At 37.3% G+C, this 19,518-nt stretch overlaps 3 protein-coding genes across 4 annotated transcripts; 1 reads left to right on the forward strand and 2 right to left on the reverse strand.

The window, feature by feature from the left end:
- Positions 1-4,568: 4,568 nt before the first annotated feature.
- On the forward strand, positions 4,569-7,456 carry LOC111011077 (Pentatricopeptide repeat (PPR) superfamily protein). The gene has a single exon (XM_022284698.2). It carries the CDS (start codon positions 5,064-5,066, stop codon positions 6,465-6,467), a length of 1,404 nt encoding a protein of 467 aa, XP_022140390.1. The 5' UTR covers positions 4,569-5,063; the 3' UTR covers positions 6,468-7,456.
- Positions 7,457-7,652: 196 nt separating this feature from the next.
- LOC111011076 (P-loop NTPase domain-containing protein LPA1 homolog 1) lies at positions 7,653-13,483 on the reverse strand. 2 transcript variants are annotated; one of them, XM_022284697.2, is made up of 8 exons: positions 13,180-13,483; positions 12,775-12,944; positions 11,276-11,583; positions 10,192-10,273; positions 9,611-10,015; positions 8,794-9,528; positions 8,454-8,564; positions 7,653-8,211 (listed from the first exon to the last, which is right to left on the reverse strand). In XM_022284697.2, exons 2-8 carry the CDS (start codon positions 12,919-12,921, stop codon positions 7,840-7,842), a joined length of 2,160 nt encoding a protein of 719 aa, XP_022140389.1. In that variant the 5' UTR covers positions 12,922-12,944; positions 13,180-13,483; the 3' UTR covers positions 7,653-7,839. The 2 variants fall into 2 exon arrangements, with proteins under 2 accessions (XP_022140389.1, XP_087976917.1); XM_088120791.1 differs by lacking the exons at positions 12,775-12,944; positions 13,180-13,483 and adding an exon at positions 11,796-11,963.
- A 1,863-nt stretch (positions 13,484-15,346) lies between these two features.
- CPN60A (chaperonin-60alpha) lies at positions 15,347-18,966 on the reverse strand. Its single transcript, XM_022284750.2, has 8 exons — positions 18,729-18,966; positions 18,251-18,428; positions 17,933-18,054; positions 17,575-17,782; positions 17,319-17,464; positions 16,895-17,201; positions 16,167-16,618; positions 15,347-15,874 (listed from the first exon to the last, which is right to left on the reverse strand). Exons 1-8 carry the CDS (start codon positions 18,780-18,782, stop codon positions 15,590-15,592), a joined length of 1,752 nt encoding a protein of 583 aa, XP_022140442.1. The 5' UTR covers positions 18,783-18,966; the 3' UTR covers positions 15,347-15,589.
- Between the last annotated feature and the right edge of the window lie 552 nt (positions 18,967-19,518).

Raw genomic sequence — 19,518 nt, forward strand, 5'->3', positions numbered from 1 at the left:
TACCAATGATGAAATGATGATATTATATTTAAGAAATATTACGTTGAAGCAGGCTATTGTTTACTCATGTGTTAAATATTTACTTTCTATCTTTAATTACATGATTTAAATAAAATCAACGGTTCAATATGAGCTTAATTCAATGATTAAAAAATTTTATTAGGAGGTTAAAAGTTCAATCATCATCCTCATGTATAAATAAAATCAACCAACAAAATAAAATGAAATCCACCTGTGAGAGAGATCATTTTTTAAAGATTAGGATGAAATTGAGTACACACCCCTTAATAAAAAAAAAATAAAAAGGTCTCCCAAAAATTTCAATTTGTATGGGATTCCTCGTAATGATTCTTGTTTTGTGTGTTTTACATGGGAAACGTTGATTTATCCCTAGGATTTTTGTGTGTGTTTCATAATCATTTTGGTTTTGTTTTTATAACGAGATCTTTATTCTCATAATATCTCCTACTTAATTTTATAGTTATTAAAGTAGGATTTGAAATTTATAATTAAAAAAAACTTGAAATATGACTAAAAAGTTAATATTGAACAAGTTTATTCTTTAAAAAAAACAACAAAATGGTTATTAGATTATCAAAAGACATAGAAAAGGACCAAAAATGGTTAACAAGACGCCATAATAAAATATATGAAGTCTAAAAATGAAGGGATAAGCATTGGAGCATTAAGCTTAATTAGATTCCAAAAAATGAATTACTACTGTGTGTAAGGTTTAAGCCAACCCCACGTGAAATAAACAATTAAAAAAGGAAAAAAATAGGTGATCTGAGACATGATGATACGAGGAAAACTTGTAAAATAAAATAAAATTATAAAAAGAAAAAAGAATTAGGGTTTATGGGGAAGACGGTGATGTGGTATAGTGACAGTAGTATACAGCGAAGCAACACAACAACCAATAGAAATGCAGTGATCATAATCAAACGCCATCCATTGCTGCCTACGCTCTACATAATTACTATATAAATACATCCCAATTTTCTTTCTTCTCTTCAATTTCCATCTCCACACCTCTAAGTTTCCCCTTTTTAATTTCTTCTTCCCATCTTTTTTTTTTCTTTCTTTTTAATTTCTCTCTGAGCTCTTCGAATTTCCCTTTCTCCTTCTTCCATGTGTGCAAGATTTGAGCTTTTGTCCTTATTCTCTCTCTCTCTCTCTCTCTCTCTTTCAATTTTACTTGGTTTCTGCTGCTCCCAGAGGCCAAATCTATGGGATCTATTAGTTAGCAAGATTTGGATTATGGATTATGAACATGGGTTTTTTTTTTTTTTTTTTTTTTAAATCTCTGTTTATCAGAAAGAGAGATACCCGATCGATGAGTTGGAATCAGCTAGATTTTCCCCTCCAAACAGATTCCTAGGGTTTGGATTGACAAACCCTCTTTTTGGTGTTTTAAAAAGATTGTAACTTTGGTGTTGGCGTTGAAAGTTGTAGAGACAGTTGCTGGTTGCTGGCGTAGCATTATCAAGATTCACATTGAAATGAAATGTTCCAGCTACGCGTTGGGTTCCAGATTTAATTTGAAGTGAGAATCTTGATGATGCTGCATCGGCAATAAGAACAACTTGAGAAATATTTGGTGTTGAATTAATTATTAAAGGGATCATTTGGTTGGATGGATCCGGTTGCCACACCAAGGAACAAGGCTAAGGTGATGATTTAATTTCTTCCCTCTTTTAGTACCTTTCTGGGTTTTCTATATGTGGATTATTTTTGCACTCACAATCACAAAATCTGTTGCTTTAACTTTAATATTGGATATATTTTAGTTTTCCCATCGTGGTTTTGTTTTGTATTTAATTAAATGCCTGCAAAAACATACCACTTCAGATTCCAGATCTGACTTCTTCTGATCACCAAATATTATTTCATTCTATTAAACAGTGGAAATTGGAATGGAAAAACTCTCGATCTCTTCCTTAATTTCTTTTTTATTATGAGATGGAAGAGACTATACACTATGCTTTTGTACCTCTCTGTAACAGCTGGGAAAGAAGAGAATCTGGAGATGAATTGAAATCAGGTAAATAATATTCTATCTAGTTTCCATTATATATGTATATATGTATAAATTATTGAATAAGTAAAGAAGAAAAAAGGGTGTTAGAGGTGAGGAGAAATGGATAAAGAAATCAGTGGACGTTGAGGGTGGAAGTTTAGCATAATAATGAATCCATCCATGAGAATGTGAGTTGGTGGACCAAAGAAGCAGGAGACATGCCTGTAACTAGGACCCCTTATTCATTCATGTACCTTCTTTTTCTTCTCTCTCCATGGATACATCTCTGGTTTATTATTATTATTATTTCTAAGGGTGATGTTGATGATTCAGGAATTTGGAGATTGTGGAGATCTTCCCCACTCACTGCCTCGCTTCTCTCTTCCATCTCATAATTATTTCACTTCTTTTCATTTTGAATCTATAAATCAATCATTCAACTGATTCAAGAATTTGGAGATATATTCTGTTTAATTTGCCTCTCATTACCATTCTCTACCTCCGATGCTTTCTATATTATTGGGTTTTTTGGCATCGTTGAGACCTTTATCATATTTGTTAGCAGTTAATTATTCTGTTTTAATTTGTATGAATTAACAAGCATATATATATCATAGCTTCTGTTCACAATTTGTTATTTTGCACATTTTTCATTCGTGTGTTTACTTCTTTTGTTTGTTTGTTGAGAATATGCAAATGGGATAGCGAAGATGCAAATTTGGATCATCAATTATTGTATGAATTCGACTAAAAAGTTGCAGAAAATACAGTTACTAATCATCTCAGTTGAGTAACATTATTAAATAGAGCACTCACTGAACCTACATACTTAAATTAATTCTAGGTAGCATTTTTTAGCTTTGATTAGGGTAAATAAATGTATTCAAATACCTAAAAATTATAAAGTCATGCACGGTTACCACCAAAAGAGAGAAGGTTTCAGATAATTATAAAGTAAATTTGTGTTTAACTCTATTATGTATTTGAAAAGAGAGGTGGAAAATTAATCCATAATCTTTTGTTTACATTAATTTTACTTTTATAAAGGAATAGGCATAAGCCAATAGGAATTGAAGGTTGAAGTTGACAAACTGAAACTGAGAGAATATTCCGAACCAGAAGACTAAAAACAAAATTAATGGATGAGCAAGAGGATGACGCAGTGGAGTTTTCTGTTCACACAAATCCTCCAATTATCGGTATGAATTTAGTTTAGATTTAAATAGCCTATTTATAAATATAGGAAACAAATAAAAATAAGAAAAATGGTGTCTGAAAATGTGGCTGTGTAGTGGCAGAGGGTGGTGGGGCCCACGTGGGGTACATGTGGCAGACACGCAATGGAGGATCTCATTGAGTCAGTTTCCGTTTGGTCCACTTTTTAAGTCTCATTCACTCTCCCACCACATCTTCTCTTCATAACTCTAGTCTCTCACTAATGGATGTTATTTGTTGTCCATTACCATCACCAATTTTCACAAATCGGGCTATGAAAATTTGGACCTTCGACTTCAAAGAAAGGAGTAAGTTGGACTATTCTCGTATCGACATATGTGATAATGTTGTTAGAAGATTGAGCAAGTTAGTACAAAATTCTGATATATACTTAACACTCTTTGGCTAAGTGAGACCAATAAATCACTGAAATCTTTTATAGGTCATAATACAGCAGTGCTTCTGACGTCTATTTTTCGTAATTGGTATATACTCTCAACTAGGTGAAATTTGAAAGTCATTTGGTTCGAGTTTTGATCAATAACGAACTTGACTCGAGTGAGATCGATTATGTGAAAGCTTGACCTAGATAAGGCTATGTGCACTGCGACATGACCCATATGAGATCAAATTTTTATAAGCTTGACTCAAGTTGTCTTAGCCTATACACAAGTATGAGATGTCTAATAAGACACAATTTGAGGGATTACATCTTACGTTCTACAACCTCCTTGAGGAATTAGTCACATTGAATATGACCAATAAAAAGAACACAAATTCATAGCCTAGTACCGCACTTTAGGTCAATCTATCATATCCTAAACGGTTCCTTGTGAAATTAGTCACGTTGAATATGACCAATAAAGAGAACACAAATTCATAGTCTAGTACCGCACTTTAGGTCGATCTATCATATCCTACACGGTTGCTACAGTGTCACATATGAGCCCACCAACTCACCTGCAACATCCTTCACAATGAAAGCTATGACTAATAAGTTATGCTAGAAATTAGCATGTATGATCCTATTGACAATCTACACGTAGCAATAACGATATCTTCTCCTCTTTCCCCTATATATATATGGAGGTAAGGTACAACATATTGTGTGCTCAAAAAAAAGAAAAAAAAAATACAACATATTGAAACATGTCAAACTCAATATTATAATGGGTTCAAGTTATATATTAACTTTAACCGTACACATTTTCCTTCACATCACTACTTCTAACATTACTATTTCAATCGTGACATGTTAATTTAAATATTTATGATAAAATACAAATCTCTCCAATAATTAGCTATATTTGTCTACAATTGCATAAGAGAAATTTTTGTTCTAAGTCAAAAAATACTTTTCGTTCTTTCTTTTATTAGGTACAATTACATTGTTAGAAAAAGGGAAAAAATCCCCAAAACATATAATTTGAAAATTGAAATAGAAATATTTCCCTGAACAAGAGCGTAGCACCATATTCTAGTTCTGCTTAGCATCACAAAGTTAAAAACAAAAATCCAATGAAATAGGGGATCGGATACTCCCATCTTCTGTAACATTGATTATTATTTGGATCCAGTTTTTCATCGATTATAGGAATTTCTATTCTACTTGTACCTGTGTATTCTCAGGAAGCGTAAATTTCTCCAATTTGATAACGCTTTCGATGAAAAACAACGGGGGAAGGAAAGATTCGCAGAGAGAATCACATACTTGGTCCCTTCAAAACTAGAACCGAGAGCTACGCTGTGTTTGGCCTCTGAGTTTGAAGAAGCTACAGGAATTTCTTCGGCGCCAGAGAGAAAAATCGAAAATCCTAAAACTTCCATAATGTCAATTCAAAACCTCCTCAAAACCCTCAAAACAGTTAAAGGAAATCGTCAATCCAATCCCTCCTCCAAACCAATTCTGGAAATCATTTCTACAATCTTAGCTCCGGCGCCGTCCGACTCCGTCGCCACCTCCCTCATCTCCCAACTCAACCCCCACGGTCTCCGTTCCATTCTCTCTGACCCAAATCTTGGATCTTCAGAATGCTTCCATTTCTTCGATTTCGTACTGAAAAACCAGTCTCTCGTCTCATTCAAGCCTGATCTCCAGGCCCATTTGACCGTCATTTGCAGACTTCTCAAGGAAAGGATGTTCTCAGATGCAGAGCGCCTTCTCAAAACTGTGTCGATTGATAGTAATTGCTGCTACCCATTTGCTGTTATTGCTTCCACGGTTGAAAATTGTTGTCGAGAAAGGAAGGTTAAGGTAAAATTTTTCAATTTCATGATGGCGATGTACTCGAACAATGGATTCTTCGACTCTGTTTCTGAAATTTTTAGCTACATGAAGAATAATGGGATTAAGATCGATGAGAAGACTTGCACGGTCCATTTGCTTGCCCTTAAAGGATCTGATCAGATACATTTAGCTTCAAATTTCTTCAATCTGATGCTTGAATCAGGATTAGATGTCTCTGTTTATTCTTTAACCGTTGTGGTGGATATCCTGTGTGGGAATGGCGAGCTTAAAAGGGGTAGAGAGTTGGTGGAGGAGATGTTGGGCAGAGGGATTAAACCCAACATTATTACGTTCAATGTGATGGTCAGTGCTTGTGCTAAGCGATGGAATTTTGAGGAGTTGGATCTGATATTGATTCTGATGGAAAAGGTAGGAGTTCGTTTTGATACCAACACATATAAGCTTTTAATTGATGGGTTCTCGAGCTCAGGGAGGAATGAGAAGGCTGAGAAAATGGTGAGGAAGATGCATGAAGAGGGCTTTAAGGTGGATTCCCATTTGTATAATTTGATCGTAAGAAGCTACTGTAAAACAGGGACAATCCAGAGCGCATGTTCACTGTTCGACGAAATGAATGAGAGAAATGTTGCCCCAAATTCTGATACATATTGGGTACTAATAGATGGTCTCTGCAAGATAGGAGATATGGGGTTGGCGATGGAATATGCAAACAGGATGCAGAGCAAGGGAATCGAAATGGATGATCCGATGTTTACGACGTTGGTTGATGGTTTTTGCAACAAGGGAATGGTTAATGAAGCTATGGAGCTGCAAGTTATGATGGCGAATGATGGATATCAAGCTAATCAATCTGTTTGTGAGAATATTTTCGTCGAACTATGCAAGCTGAATCGGATTGAAGAAGCAAAGATGCTACTAAACATATTGGCTAAACGTGGGGCTGATCTTAGCAGACTGGTTCCGGCCACTTCGATTGATAGTTGAGTACACCATAGAACTAAGAGTAGAACTCCATCTTCATGCTTGATAGTCTTAATTTGACAATTACTCAAGTACAATAAAAAGAATTGGGGATTTGAAGTACCCAGTAGTTTATTTTGGGGCCGTCAGCTTTGTAGCATATGCATGCGAACATACAAGGTGTTAATGACCTGTATATTTGAACAAAACTAATGACAGAATTCAATTTTGATGAACATGTGAATGTCAAGCCAAAGGGAAGCACTTTCATGGGCTTACGATAAAATTCGAATTACAGCACCACTACGATCTCGATCTTCTTTCTCCACATTATCCCAAATTGGTTGGGAAAGTTATTACCCGATAGCTCTGTATCATTGAGTTTTTATTCTTTTTTTTTTTTTAGTTCAGCAATTGAAGAAGAAAATCCGTGCGCCATCTCCAAACCAAACGCTCCCTAGAAAACCCATGCGTTAGATGAGAGATTATTTATTGGCCGAGCAGTAATAAAAGCAATGTATTTTGCAGAAACGGGTCCTTCAAAACTGATAATCACGATGTGGGGAACATTGTGCTGAAATCAGAGATCAGAAATCAGGCTGCACGCAACTAGATAAGATGGACCACCCCTTATGCCCGTCTGTCTTGTTATGACTTGTGAGAAATAAACGTTGGGACTACAGGCCCACCCAGTGTGATCACGATAACGCCAATCGCTAACAAGAACCAACGTGTAAAATATACCACACAGGCACATACCCAAGAATGTCCATGTGAAGAGGAATCAGAATCAAGAGATGCCCCCACAGAAACGTTTGTACCATAATTCTCTATCAGAAAGCATTAAAACCCGCGGGAAGTTTTGTTGATGTAAAATATTCCACTAGCCAGCACCTGCTTTCCTGGAGATGAGGTCAAGGGATAGATTGCAGTCGTGGTCTCGGTGGGGTGGTCGTCCAACTAAACTTACAGGTCCTGTGGAGGCCAGTGGGCTACTGCCGAGGTAACTTCGTTACATAGATAACTCTGGACTCTTGTGTTGGGCAGTATGCTGTACTTAGTACAAGAACTTACAACATACATGTACAATAGGTATACCACCAGCCTCATCATATTAGCCATCTACATTATTGATATAGATGTTAGCCATCTACATTATTGATTTATATCATCTATAAATTAGTGGGTTACGTATATATACTACATAGAAACGCTGCAACACGAAGCAAGTCAATTACAAGAAAAATCACTCTGTACAGTCAGTTTTTTACCCCCGAGAAGGGGGTGTGGAGTGGGTGTTTGTACCCACGTAGTCTTAAGCTAAATTCCAGTAAAAGGCAACCATAGAGAGATCAATAAAGAAAACTAAAACCTATGCAAAATTCTTGAGCTACCCCTACCGCTGAGGAGCTCCAGATAATATGGGACCGTCAATAGCTGAACCATGCTTTCTCATGGCTGGAATACTAAGTGAACGTTTTCTCAATTTCATAGAACCAGAAGTTCGTAAATTCCTTTCTTTCTCTTTAAGAAGAGAAGAATAAGAGCAGAGCGACTTGGATGACTCACTTTTAGACCGCAGGAAAAGGTCCAAGTTCTGGCGATACCTATCAACAGCTCGAGCACTCCTTGGCTCCTTATAAACAGGTCCAGCCCTGTCCTTGTATTCCATGTCATCATCCGACCAGTAACCCTGATGCACGTCCAGCATCGCGAGATCATCATACTCTTCATCTGATTTTGTCGACTCCTCATCCACAGAGCCTATCTGTGGACCAAAAGAATAAAAAACTGATCCTTGAAGAAATTCCTCTAAGGCTTCATGACCATATCAAGCGTGAAGCAGATTACCAAAATTCATCAGTATACATCGGAACCCAAGCCAAAACATGGTATAAGTTGCATGACATTATGAACAAAATGACATTGGATGCAAAATAAATTAATGCAGAAGATCATGCTCTAAAGCATATTTAATAAAAATTTATTGTACGTAGAACCAAACAATACCTCTTCATGAATCTGTTTGTCACCATCTTCACTATAGTCTTCATCGCTGCCAAGCTCTTGAGGATCATCAACCTCTTCGTCGCTACCATGCACCGAGATGTCTTCCTTGAGCTGAAAGGGAATAACAGGCCCATAAAATATATGCACAAATTGTCGAAGAAAATAAATAAATTTATGGGAAACAAATAGAGGCTGTATATGCTGCATATATACGGCTTGAAATTTTGCTTTAAATTTCCACAACTACTGGGTATTGGGAAGAAAAATTTCAAGAGGCAATGTACTTGAAAAAAATTAGCTAACAAGTATTTTAGAAAGTTAAAATCATTTTCCAAACTACCTCCTTGGAAGGTCCATCGGAAAACCTTGGTGAGCTGCAGCAAGAAGAAACGTATCTACTATTATCGGTCCCATCTGCCCTGGATTCATCAACACTTCCTGCACGGCTTGTCCCACCATCAGTTGGCCAAGCACTGATGCCATAGAAACCAAATTGAAGATTAACAGGTTCAGCTTTATCAATCTGCAATGGACCATACATTGGAATCCCCAATCCATTCTCAGCCCTCGGGCCTAATAAAGGCTTCCCACTTGTATCAGTTGGATCAACAGGCCAAGCCTTAGCCACGGATCCATCCGTATTAACCAAAGCCATCAGGTTCCTAGAGGAACCTTTCCTCTGGATGAGTTGAAACATGCACTTTGAGCTCAGTGAATTGGCTGCACACTGGTTCCTGTATTCCTCATCAATTATAGGAACAGTATTGCTCACAGGATCGTATAGCTGTTCACCTGCTTCACGCCTGCGAAGACAGCTGAACACCGTTGCATGGATGGCAGCTACACTCTTGTCAACATTGGTATTGTTTATTTTAGGAATAAGATGCTTGTCAGCCCTCTTGCATAAATATTCTTGTATTGTCCTAATATTTCGTATATACTTCACATATTTGTTCTTAGCTGGGTCAAGTGTCATATACTTTGCTCTCACCGCAAATCTTTCCAAGTGCTTGTCCTCATTAGTGATGTAAATCATGAATGGTATAATGGATGGATGTTTCTTCATAAGCCCCATCTGCAAAACCAGCGTTGGGATAAATGGCAAGAATGAGTATTATGTCTAAATAGATAGGGAAGCAACTACTTAGATTACGCACCACAAAGTTTAGACTTAAGTGAACGCCCTCAACAACCACCGATTCTTTCCGCTCTTCCCATGCAGTAATCAGCCTATCAAGACTGTCAATCACCATCTCACTCTGTGCCTTGTATCCTTCAACAGCCATCTGCTTTGGACTGATGAGCTCCGATGGTTGAATATCATATCTTCCAATGGAAGAACTATCAAGTACTTCATCCTTCGGATATGAATGAGGCTTTCCTGCCAACTTTTTAGCTTTCCTTTTCGCCTTAGCTTCAGCAACAGCTACTGGATCCAAAAATTCCCCAGCATGGTAAGTTGAAGCCCAGAGCAGAGGATTTTCTTTCTCATCTACAAAACTCCTCATCATATGCCGAATTGAGTCAGTTGATATTACAGTCGTTACTCCTAGCCTGCTACCCTGTCAAGGAAAAGTACGGTGTACTTTAGTTTAAACATTCTAAACCAAAATATACTTTCAACTAGAACCCTATGTCATCCATTGCAGTTAACGGTAGGCATTTAAAAATTCTGTAAAAGCTGGAATAATGCAACAAGTTTTTGTCCCTAAAGATTAAAGTCTCTGCAAGGATATACCAGCAGTGCAGACAAAGTAGATTTGCCACAGCCACTAGTACCACATAATAGTACAGTTACAGATTCCTTCCTTTCTCGGATTCTGTTGAAAGAGAATATTGTTACAAAGATATATAAACCAGCATAACTGAGAAAAATATGATAGAAGTGCATATCAAACTTTCCAGAAGTCCAAATCTTCTTAAGATATCCTTAGGAAACATGGTAATAATAAACCTTGCAAAAACAGATATAATGGAGTATGACCATCCACCTCCAAAATAATCATAAAATACACGAAATTTAATCCATGAAACCAAGGAATTGTAACAAGTGTTCATATTTTGATCCAGATCAGAGGGAAAACTTTGAAACCAAAAAGTAGTTTTTTCAGAACGACATCAAAGACAATATGACCTATTACTTCATTTTAGACAAGAAAAGCATGCCTTAGAAATAGAAATGTGAAAGGGAGATCAGTGAAGGAGGCTCAGTTGGCACAAAACCAGACATAAAGGCTCAAGGAGATCTGCTAAGGTTTATAAAATAAATGAGAGAGAGAGAATATACGGACTTAAGCAGTGAAACCCAGAATTCTGTTTCAATGGTTGAAAACTCTAGACCACCAGCGTTTAGAAACAAGAGCCAGCCAAGTGGAGCACAAAAAAAATCAGGACAGAATAAAATGACCTTTTGATGAAATATATAAAGTTGTGAACACTTCTTCGCATCCTCAACTTACCAAGATTGCATCCTTAGGAGCACGCATTTCAGAGAAACCATTTGAAGTGTATTATTGATAAATGTTTCCAAAGTATAGCATAAGATAACATATTTTAAATATTTGAGATATCAAATACTCAACTACTTGCATTAGATAGAGCCAATCAGAAACATGAATCTGATAATGCTCGATCCACATAATAACTTTCTGATATGAATAAGATTATCACTAAACTCATCCTTGTAGAAGGCAACTTGAACCAAAACTACACACGACTAAACCACAAAATTGCCAATTTGTAGAAAATTACTGTAGATTTAATACAAATAAGAAAAACAGTTAAACATAATGGAACTCCACTGGAAGGCATTAAGAGTTTACCTGCACGCTAAAAGCAAGTCAGCCCTCTGGTTGGGACTCACGTACTTGTATTCTTCCAGAGCTTTGCATACAACATCCAAGAAGCTTGCTCTTCTTACAAAGACAGTCGTGCGCCTTTTATATAGCTCAAATGGAATTTTTTTATTTTCACTGTCTTTAGACGAATTTAGATGATTCCAAACCTCAGTTTCAGCAAAGCGCACATCGCAATTACTAACACATTCTTTTTCAGAAGATCTTATCCCAGACCCTTCAGGAAGCACACCATAACCACCTTTCTGTATCAACTCAAAAGCCCTTTGGCTTATCTAATCAAATAATCACAGGAAAAAATAATATTCGTCAGAAAAATGAAAATGCTACATGAGAGTCCTCATTTAACAAAAATCAAAAGAAAAACATCAGAAATATAGATCACTCGCAGCTCTTAACTCACAAGCAACTCTCTCGTATAAATAAATTCAGAATGGAAATGGAAAATCATCGAAATCAAATTGTATATAAGGCATTGTACATTGACCTCCATACTCTTCAGATGCAAAGATGTTAAGCGAATCCATCGCTTCCATTGAAAAGAAAAAATCAGAAAAAATTATAGACAAATAGAATTGATTGGATGGGATTAAAACAAACACTTAAAATGTCCGCGATTACTATGGGTCATCTATGCATGATGGTAGTTCTACGATAAAATAAAGGAGGTACAAGATCAGATTACAGCTGTCCTACCAATAGAAGACATGACAATGCACTCGTACATGCAACAGAGCATGGAATAGGAGATCGAAAATAGACTATCCGTGAAAATAGTCAAGATATTGAAAAAAGTTTGGTATGTGGGGTTCAAAACCCAACAGCGAGAGCCACAATTGAGTACGAAACGGAAAAGGTCTTCCAGAAATCAAAGCATGAAAAGGAACAGTAAATAACATTTACACCAAATACAAGTAAGCTTAGCGGAGAGGGAAAAACAACACGACGATAACAGCAACAGGAGAGAAATAAACATAATTGAAGAAGAAAACAAAGAGAGAAGATTTTCATTTTATAAAATTTTACAAGTAGAAAGTAAAATGCCCAATTTATCAGACAGAAATACAGGGGACAAAAATTTGGCTCAACAAATCGAAACAGTTTTCACTTGAAGATTTTGAGAAAAATAATAAAAGTAAAAGAAAGAAATAACTATTCATGATACAATCAAAAAACAGGCTAGAACAAATAGAACTCTGTAACAAGTGACGACAAGGCAGAATCAGATCCCACCTCCACATCTAGAATTCAGATACCTCAATAAATTGGCAAATATCGACCACATCAACCCAGACAAAAAGAGAATAAAGAGGAAAAAACAAAAATAAAAGAACAGGTATGAGAATAACCACATCCCAAGGAAGAATGTAATGGGGAAGATATTGCCGAACCAGTCGGTAACATAAGACACAAATAACATCAAATTGAGAAGATATATAGAAATGAGCAGGTAAAAGACAACGCACCTTGAAAGCATGTCGTGCTTTGCAACCCATGAGCTGCAGAGTGCTCTGCAAAACAGGCCGAGTATAGCGGAAAGACTCCTTCTCTTTCTTTAGCTGTTCTTCATAATCCAGAACCACAATATACAACACCTTAGCGACCTCCGCCATTTGTATCGAACCCGAACAACCCTCTACACAATAACCGCTCCAAATCAACAAGAACGCCAATCATTCCAACAACAAAACAAAAACAACCATGACATTGCCTCACATCGTCCAGATAGAACACGCGAAAAACACAATTGAAATAAACAAATAAACAAATAAATAAATGTAGCAGAAAAACGACGAGAATGCGAGAGAATCAGAGAAGAGTATGAAGGCAATGCGGATCCGGTAAGAAGAAAAAGGGAATGGGAGAGGAACCTGTAATCGGAGATCAGGCAGATCCGGTAGGCGGTTGCATAGCGAGAAGGGGGAGGATGTTAGAGAAAACAAGGAGGAAGAAGAAGAAGAAGAAGAAGAAGAAGAAGTAGTAGAGAATTAAGGGAAGGGAGTTTGGATCGTGGCGGTGTCATTGCCGTGTCACCTGCCTTCCACGCAGCGCTCAGACGTAGCTTCCACGAGTCGGAGTCGGAGTCGGATCAAGATTCAAGGGGGGGGGATGTGGAATGCAAAATTACGGAATTCGCCTCCTCCCTCCCGCAACCCTAGTCGTAGTCCTACAACACGGGGAACATGAGGACCCCGCTTCCGTAATTTACAACTCCCACTCCCACTCCCACTCCCACTCCTGTTATAATCAAAATAAACATTTTAATTTAACACATCAACCAAAATCTAATTAATTTTTATTTTTAAATATTATTGCACCAATTTTAATTAACTCGAGGATACAAATAAATTTCACCTTTTTTTCAAAAATAAAGAGAGGATTCACCATTGTGCGTTGGTTAAGATATTTTGAAAGTAACCGACTTTGGCCCGCCCCATTCCCCCACCCTCCTTTAGTTTTTCCAAGTCTGCCCCTTTATTGATTTGAACTTTGAATTAGTCTCATGTTTCGTTTTTAAGAAAGTTTGGTGCGATATAAAATATGGATTAGGCTGATTAGACTTAACTCTATCTGCATATAATTTGTATATATTTAGTCATTTATTTTCAACTCAAATTTTTGAAGATGGAATCAATTTTATTTGTTTATACGTATTTTACCAATAATTTTAATTGAATAATATTTACAAGTGTAGCGTATATATATATTTTTTGAAATCTTGTACTATTTAAAAATTTAATTGCAAATACGATATTTGAAAAAGTCAAATAATCACAAGTCAACTAATGTTCTTTTCTATATGATCTTGATGATTTTGTATAAAATATGCTTTTATTCTTTATCAAAACGTATTCCCGCTAACTTGGCATGCGATGGAAAATTACTCTAGCCACCGTACATATGAGCATAAATTAAAGCTAGTGGTGTTCAAATTTCAAATATTTATTTAACATGTAAAAGAACAACTACACGAAAAGTATATACTGTTGGCCACGACTACGATTTAGACCGCGTTTTGTCCAAAAGAAATATAATAATAATAAATAAATAAATGGTGGATGGCGCAGAGCTAATTCTTCTTTTTCTCCCACGAAAAACAAAATCTTAAGAGAGACCATGAGTTCTGCATTGTATCAACCAAAAGTATATATAAATTTACAGATTCAATAACTATATATAGAATAAAACTGAAAATTAGATATTTACTGTTAAGACGGTTGGGAACTTCTTTTTTTTTTTTTTCTTTCTGGTTGATGTTTGAGTCGTAGTTTGATTGACACGTGTGTGTCAATTAATCAGCTGCCAAAATTTAAGCACCAAGAAAGAAAAGAATGGTGGCTAGCTGCCTGCTTTTTACGACTTTTTGACGGCTTCAAAATTTAGCGAACAATGATTTTGATCGCACAATTTCTTCACGCCCTATCCTTCTTCTCTTACATATATATATATTTTTTTCTCTTTTTTCAATATGTTTCTGTATTTGGAATAAATAATCTGAAGAACAAATTCGATTTTGAAACTTTCAATTTCCGCCAAAAGTGGCATACCCTCGCAATTATTTAATTTAGAAATCGGCGACACGTGTTACGATTTATACCCTACACTCGTTCTTTTGGGGGAGAATCAGATTTGACAACTCCATGATTGCGGAGTTGAGCAAGCATGGCATAGGGGCTTCATATACATTCTTCTCCACTTTGATGAAAGATTCTAATCTTCTAAAAAGCAATTATAGATGCCAAAAATTTTACACAAAAATCGTCAGAGAAAAATAGACCGCTTCAATTGGAAAGGTGAACAAAGTTTGATGTGATGGATTGGGCATAATCATTTTCAAATATGAGATTCTGTGTCAATCTTTGCGGATCGTGACTTTCTCTCTTTCTTTTTCCCAATTGGCCATCTATTATGGTCAAAGCCTCTCTCAAGAGTCATTTTAACATATGCAATCATTCAAAGGGGTACCCACTAACTGACCCTTGATTATTATGTCCAAAATCTAGTGGAGGAATATCTGTCCTATCTGTAATACAACCATTTTACCGAAATTATTTCTTTTCAATGAAAACTAGTAAAATTGATCCAATTGATTCAGTAATCTTACAGTACCTAATGGAAGTTCCCAAATCCGTACAAAAAGGCGCATTCACATACACACAGTTACCTCTTCTTATTGTCTCACCGTTCTTTCCCATGAACGCGCGCCGCCGGAACCAGAAGTCGCTCTTGATTGATATCTGATGATGTCCTACAAATGAAGATGACATTTCCCAGGAGGGATTAAATGGTAAGGCCTTGTGGGGCAGCGACGGGTGCCTTGGGCTTGGGCTTTTCCACTACAATGGCCTGTGTGGTTAGGACCATCCCAGCAACTGAAGCTGCGTTCTGTAGGGCACATCTCGTGACCTTGGCCGGATCGATAACACCGGCCTCTACAAGATTCTCGTACTTGTCCGTCATTGCATTGTACCCAATTTCCCATTCACTCGCCTTGATCTTCTCCACAACTACTTCCCCTTCAACTCCAGCATTTTGGGCAATCAATGATGCTGGTGCTACCAGCGCCTACATACAAAAAGATCGAAATTAACAACAAAATACTCACATACTACCAGAACCGCAAGCTTAACCACTTTACTACATCATGTAGACTCTTTTTGAGAGGTCCTGCAACACGTTGCAACTCCAGAAATGTCTTAAAACCGTGTGATAACCAGTCATGCCACTTTGAAATCAAAGAAATATCTAATCTCAACACATACCAATCTTTCATTCTCCTCGTTTTTGGTTGGGTTGCTTCTTTTAGGCATAACGAGAAAGTTCAAAGTCCAATATTACGTGCACAGGAGTTAGTTACCTTTTGGATAATATCGGCACCTAGCTTCTCCTCTGCATCTTCAAGCTTGTCCTTAATTGCAGGGACATAAGTTGAGAGATGAACCAGGGCAGCACCACCACCAGGCACAATCCCTTCCTCTATGGCGGCGAAAGTTGCATTCTTTGCATCCTCAATACGGAGCTTCCGGTCCTCGAGTTCAGTCTCTGTAGCAGCTCCTACCTTAATGACAGCAACACCACCAGATAATTTGGCAATTCTTTCAGCCAGTTTCTCTGTGTCGTAAACAGAATCTGTCTCAGCCAATTCCTTCTTTATCTGCGCAATCCTAGCTTGAATCTCGTCTTTTGAAGCAGCATCAGCAATAATGGTGGTTGTGTCCTTAGAGATGGTCACTTTTCGGGCCAAACCAAGCTGTTCAATTGAAGTATTTTCAATAAGCAATCCAAGATCATTGGCTTGAAATTCAGCTCCTGAAATAATAAAGTAACAAGTAAAAAGTTAGCCATTCTGTTCACATCTACATAAAAGCGGATGGGTTCGAAAGTATGTGACCTCCCCCCTATAAAACTCATTTGAACCAAATAATAAAATTTCACACGGATGGCATAGAGAAGTCATGGATCCATGAAAACAAAATCAACTTTGCAATCAACTAAACAAGTAAAGCAAAAGAAAAATCTCAAAGGGCAAACTCATTAGCATTTAAACAGCTGAAGCATGTAATTGCCCAGGATAACTTAGACTACCTGTCATTATGGCAATGTCTTGAAGCATAGCCTTTCTCCTTTCACCAAAACCCGGAGCTTTAATGGCAGCAACATTTAGAATACCCCGCAACTTGTTGACAACAAGTGTAGCCAAAGCCTCACCAGTAACGTCCTCTGCAATGATAAGCAAAGGAGCTCTCAATTGTGTGGTTTTCTCCAAAAGAGGGATTATATCCTTTATAGCCGTAATTTTCTGGTCTGTAACTAACACTCTAGCATTCTCAAATTCAGCAATTAACTTTTCAGGGTTCGTGACAAACTGAGGAGAGATATAGCCTCTGTCAATCTGCAAAACAAAAAAAATAATACAGACGTAAAGAATAAAGTTAGAATGTGGAGAATGTGCATGTATGATGCAGAAGGACAGAGAAAGATAATTTAGAAAAGAGCAAAAAGTACACACCGCCATCCCTTCTTCAACTTCAACAGTGGTCTCAAAGGAAGATGATGACTCAATGGATAAGACACCATCGGGCCCCACTTTATCAATTGCATCAGCAATCATCGACCCTATAAGCTCATCATTTCCAGCAGAAATAGAAGCAACAGCTACACGGAAGTAAATAAAAACAAAGATCAATTATTGAAGAAATTTTGGTAAGAAATCAAAAGGTTCCACATTGAGGTCTATACAGGATACGGAAAATTGGAATCACTACCTTTGATATCATCTCCACCTTTCACGGCCCTAGCCTTATTCTCAAGCTCCTCTATCAATCCTTGCACAGTCTTGTCAATTCCTTTCTTCAGTGATACTGGATTTGCTCCGGACGTAACACTGAGAAGTCCTAGTTTGATAATTTCCCTAGCGAGGACGGAGGCAGTTGTTGTCCCATCACCAGCAGAATCATTAGTCTTACTAGCAACCTTCATGACAAAAATGATGCTTGTCAACGCAATGAAAAATCTTACAGGACCTCAGGGCCTGATAGATGAGAAGTTTTAGCATCATAACAGATAAAATATAGATCGCACAGTATAAAAGAGGAAGTTCAAGTTAAAGTATAAAATGCCAACCTCCCTAATCAGAGCTGCACCAGCATTTTCCATAGCATCGGGCAACTCAATGGCCCGAGCAATTGTTACACCATCATTTACTACTTTGGGACTCCCAAACTCATCCAGCACAACGTTCCTCCCTTCAAATATAAAGGGCACAAGTTGAATTATCCATTTCCATAAACAGAAAAAAGATATCAATTTCCAAATGAATTGAACATATCTTGTAGAGACTCCTACAACTAAACAAAACAAAAAGCAAGATAGGACAACGAAAAGTTCACAAACGAAACTCAATACTAAGTGCTTCATAAACGAAAAGAAGCAGGAAGTTACCCCTAGGTCCAAGAGTCAGACCGACTGCATTGGCAAGCTTATCAATCCCGGACTGAAGTGCGGCCCTAGAACTCTGGTCGAACGCTATCTCCTTTGCAGTAGCTCTCACAACAAATCTGCTACCCGCCTGTCTGTAATTTAGCCTGCTGCTCTGCGATTGATTCACCTTCCTCAAGTTCTGCAACGTCAGACAAATGCAGAGTAAGCTACTGGAAATGCTACATTAATATTATCACTTCCTCCTCCCCCACATTTAAAAGAAGCAAAAACTCAATCTCAGCTCATCTATCATATTCATGGCTAACTCCACAAAAACTTCTACCCAACACTCCAATTACGTAGCTCAAATGGTTCTCAGACGGTGCAAAAATTTCTATTCTCCACATGTCAATAATTTCCAAAGACGAAGGAAAGCTAGGAATCAGCAAGAATACAGAGTCCAAACAACGAAGAGATGAGAAAGCAGGCGAAGTAGTACCTTCTGAGAAGAACAGAGAATGGATGCGGAAGAAATAGCATTAGCAGACGCCATTTTCGGGAAGCAGAGCTCCGGGGGTTACAGTTCTGCTTGAGCGAGCGGGGTTTTGGGGATAAGGTGGTCAGCAGCAAAAGGATGAAGGTATGAGTTTAGGGTTTGATTTTTATGGTAAATGTTGAGGGGTTCCAGAAGATTCTTCCTTTTCCAGAACCGTTGAGGCTATTCCAGGATTGGTTTGTCTTTGGTCACCCACGGGACGGCCCAAATGCGATTTCAACAACAAATGAAATGTATACATTGCGCACTCGTGGCGCCATTCAAGTTTTCCAGGGTTTTCTGCTGCTAACGTGCGCTCGGATCGAAAGCGTTTTGTTATGGGCCTATTGGGCTTTTTGTATGCTTCGCCGAAATCCTTGTCGGCCCAATACAATTGTCTGATCCATTAACTCAAAATCCATATTAATTCTCAATCAGTCTTTTACTTGACTTCAATAACATGAACTTACTAACATTTTGGTTGAGAACACATACTTTAATCAATTGAACTACAAAATTTTATACAAATAAAAGGAAGGGATTTGAACTACTATTACTTTTGGAATTTTTAATCAAATTTAGAAGTAAAAAATAGAGATTTACTTTAAGATTTTTTTTTTCAAATTTAAAAAGTCAGCTACGATTTTTAAAATGATTTTAAAAGTGGTTCATGAACAAATACTGGTTAACAATTTAACAAACATCATTTTTAAAAGTAAAACTATTGATAAAAGGACAAAAAAAAATGGTACTT

The sequence above is a fragment of the Momordica charantia genome (assembly GCF_013281855.1).
Source record: "Momordica charantia cultivar OHB3-1 chromosome 2 unlocalized genomic scaffold, Mcharantia_2.0 BLBB01000002.1, whole genome shotgun sequence".
Lineage (NCBI taxonomy): Eukaryota > Viridiplantae > Streptophyta > Magnoliopsida > Cucurbitales > Cucurbitaceae > Momordica > Momordica charantia.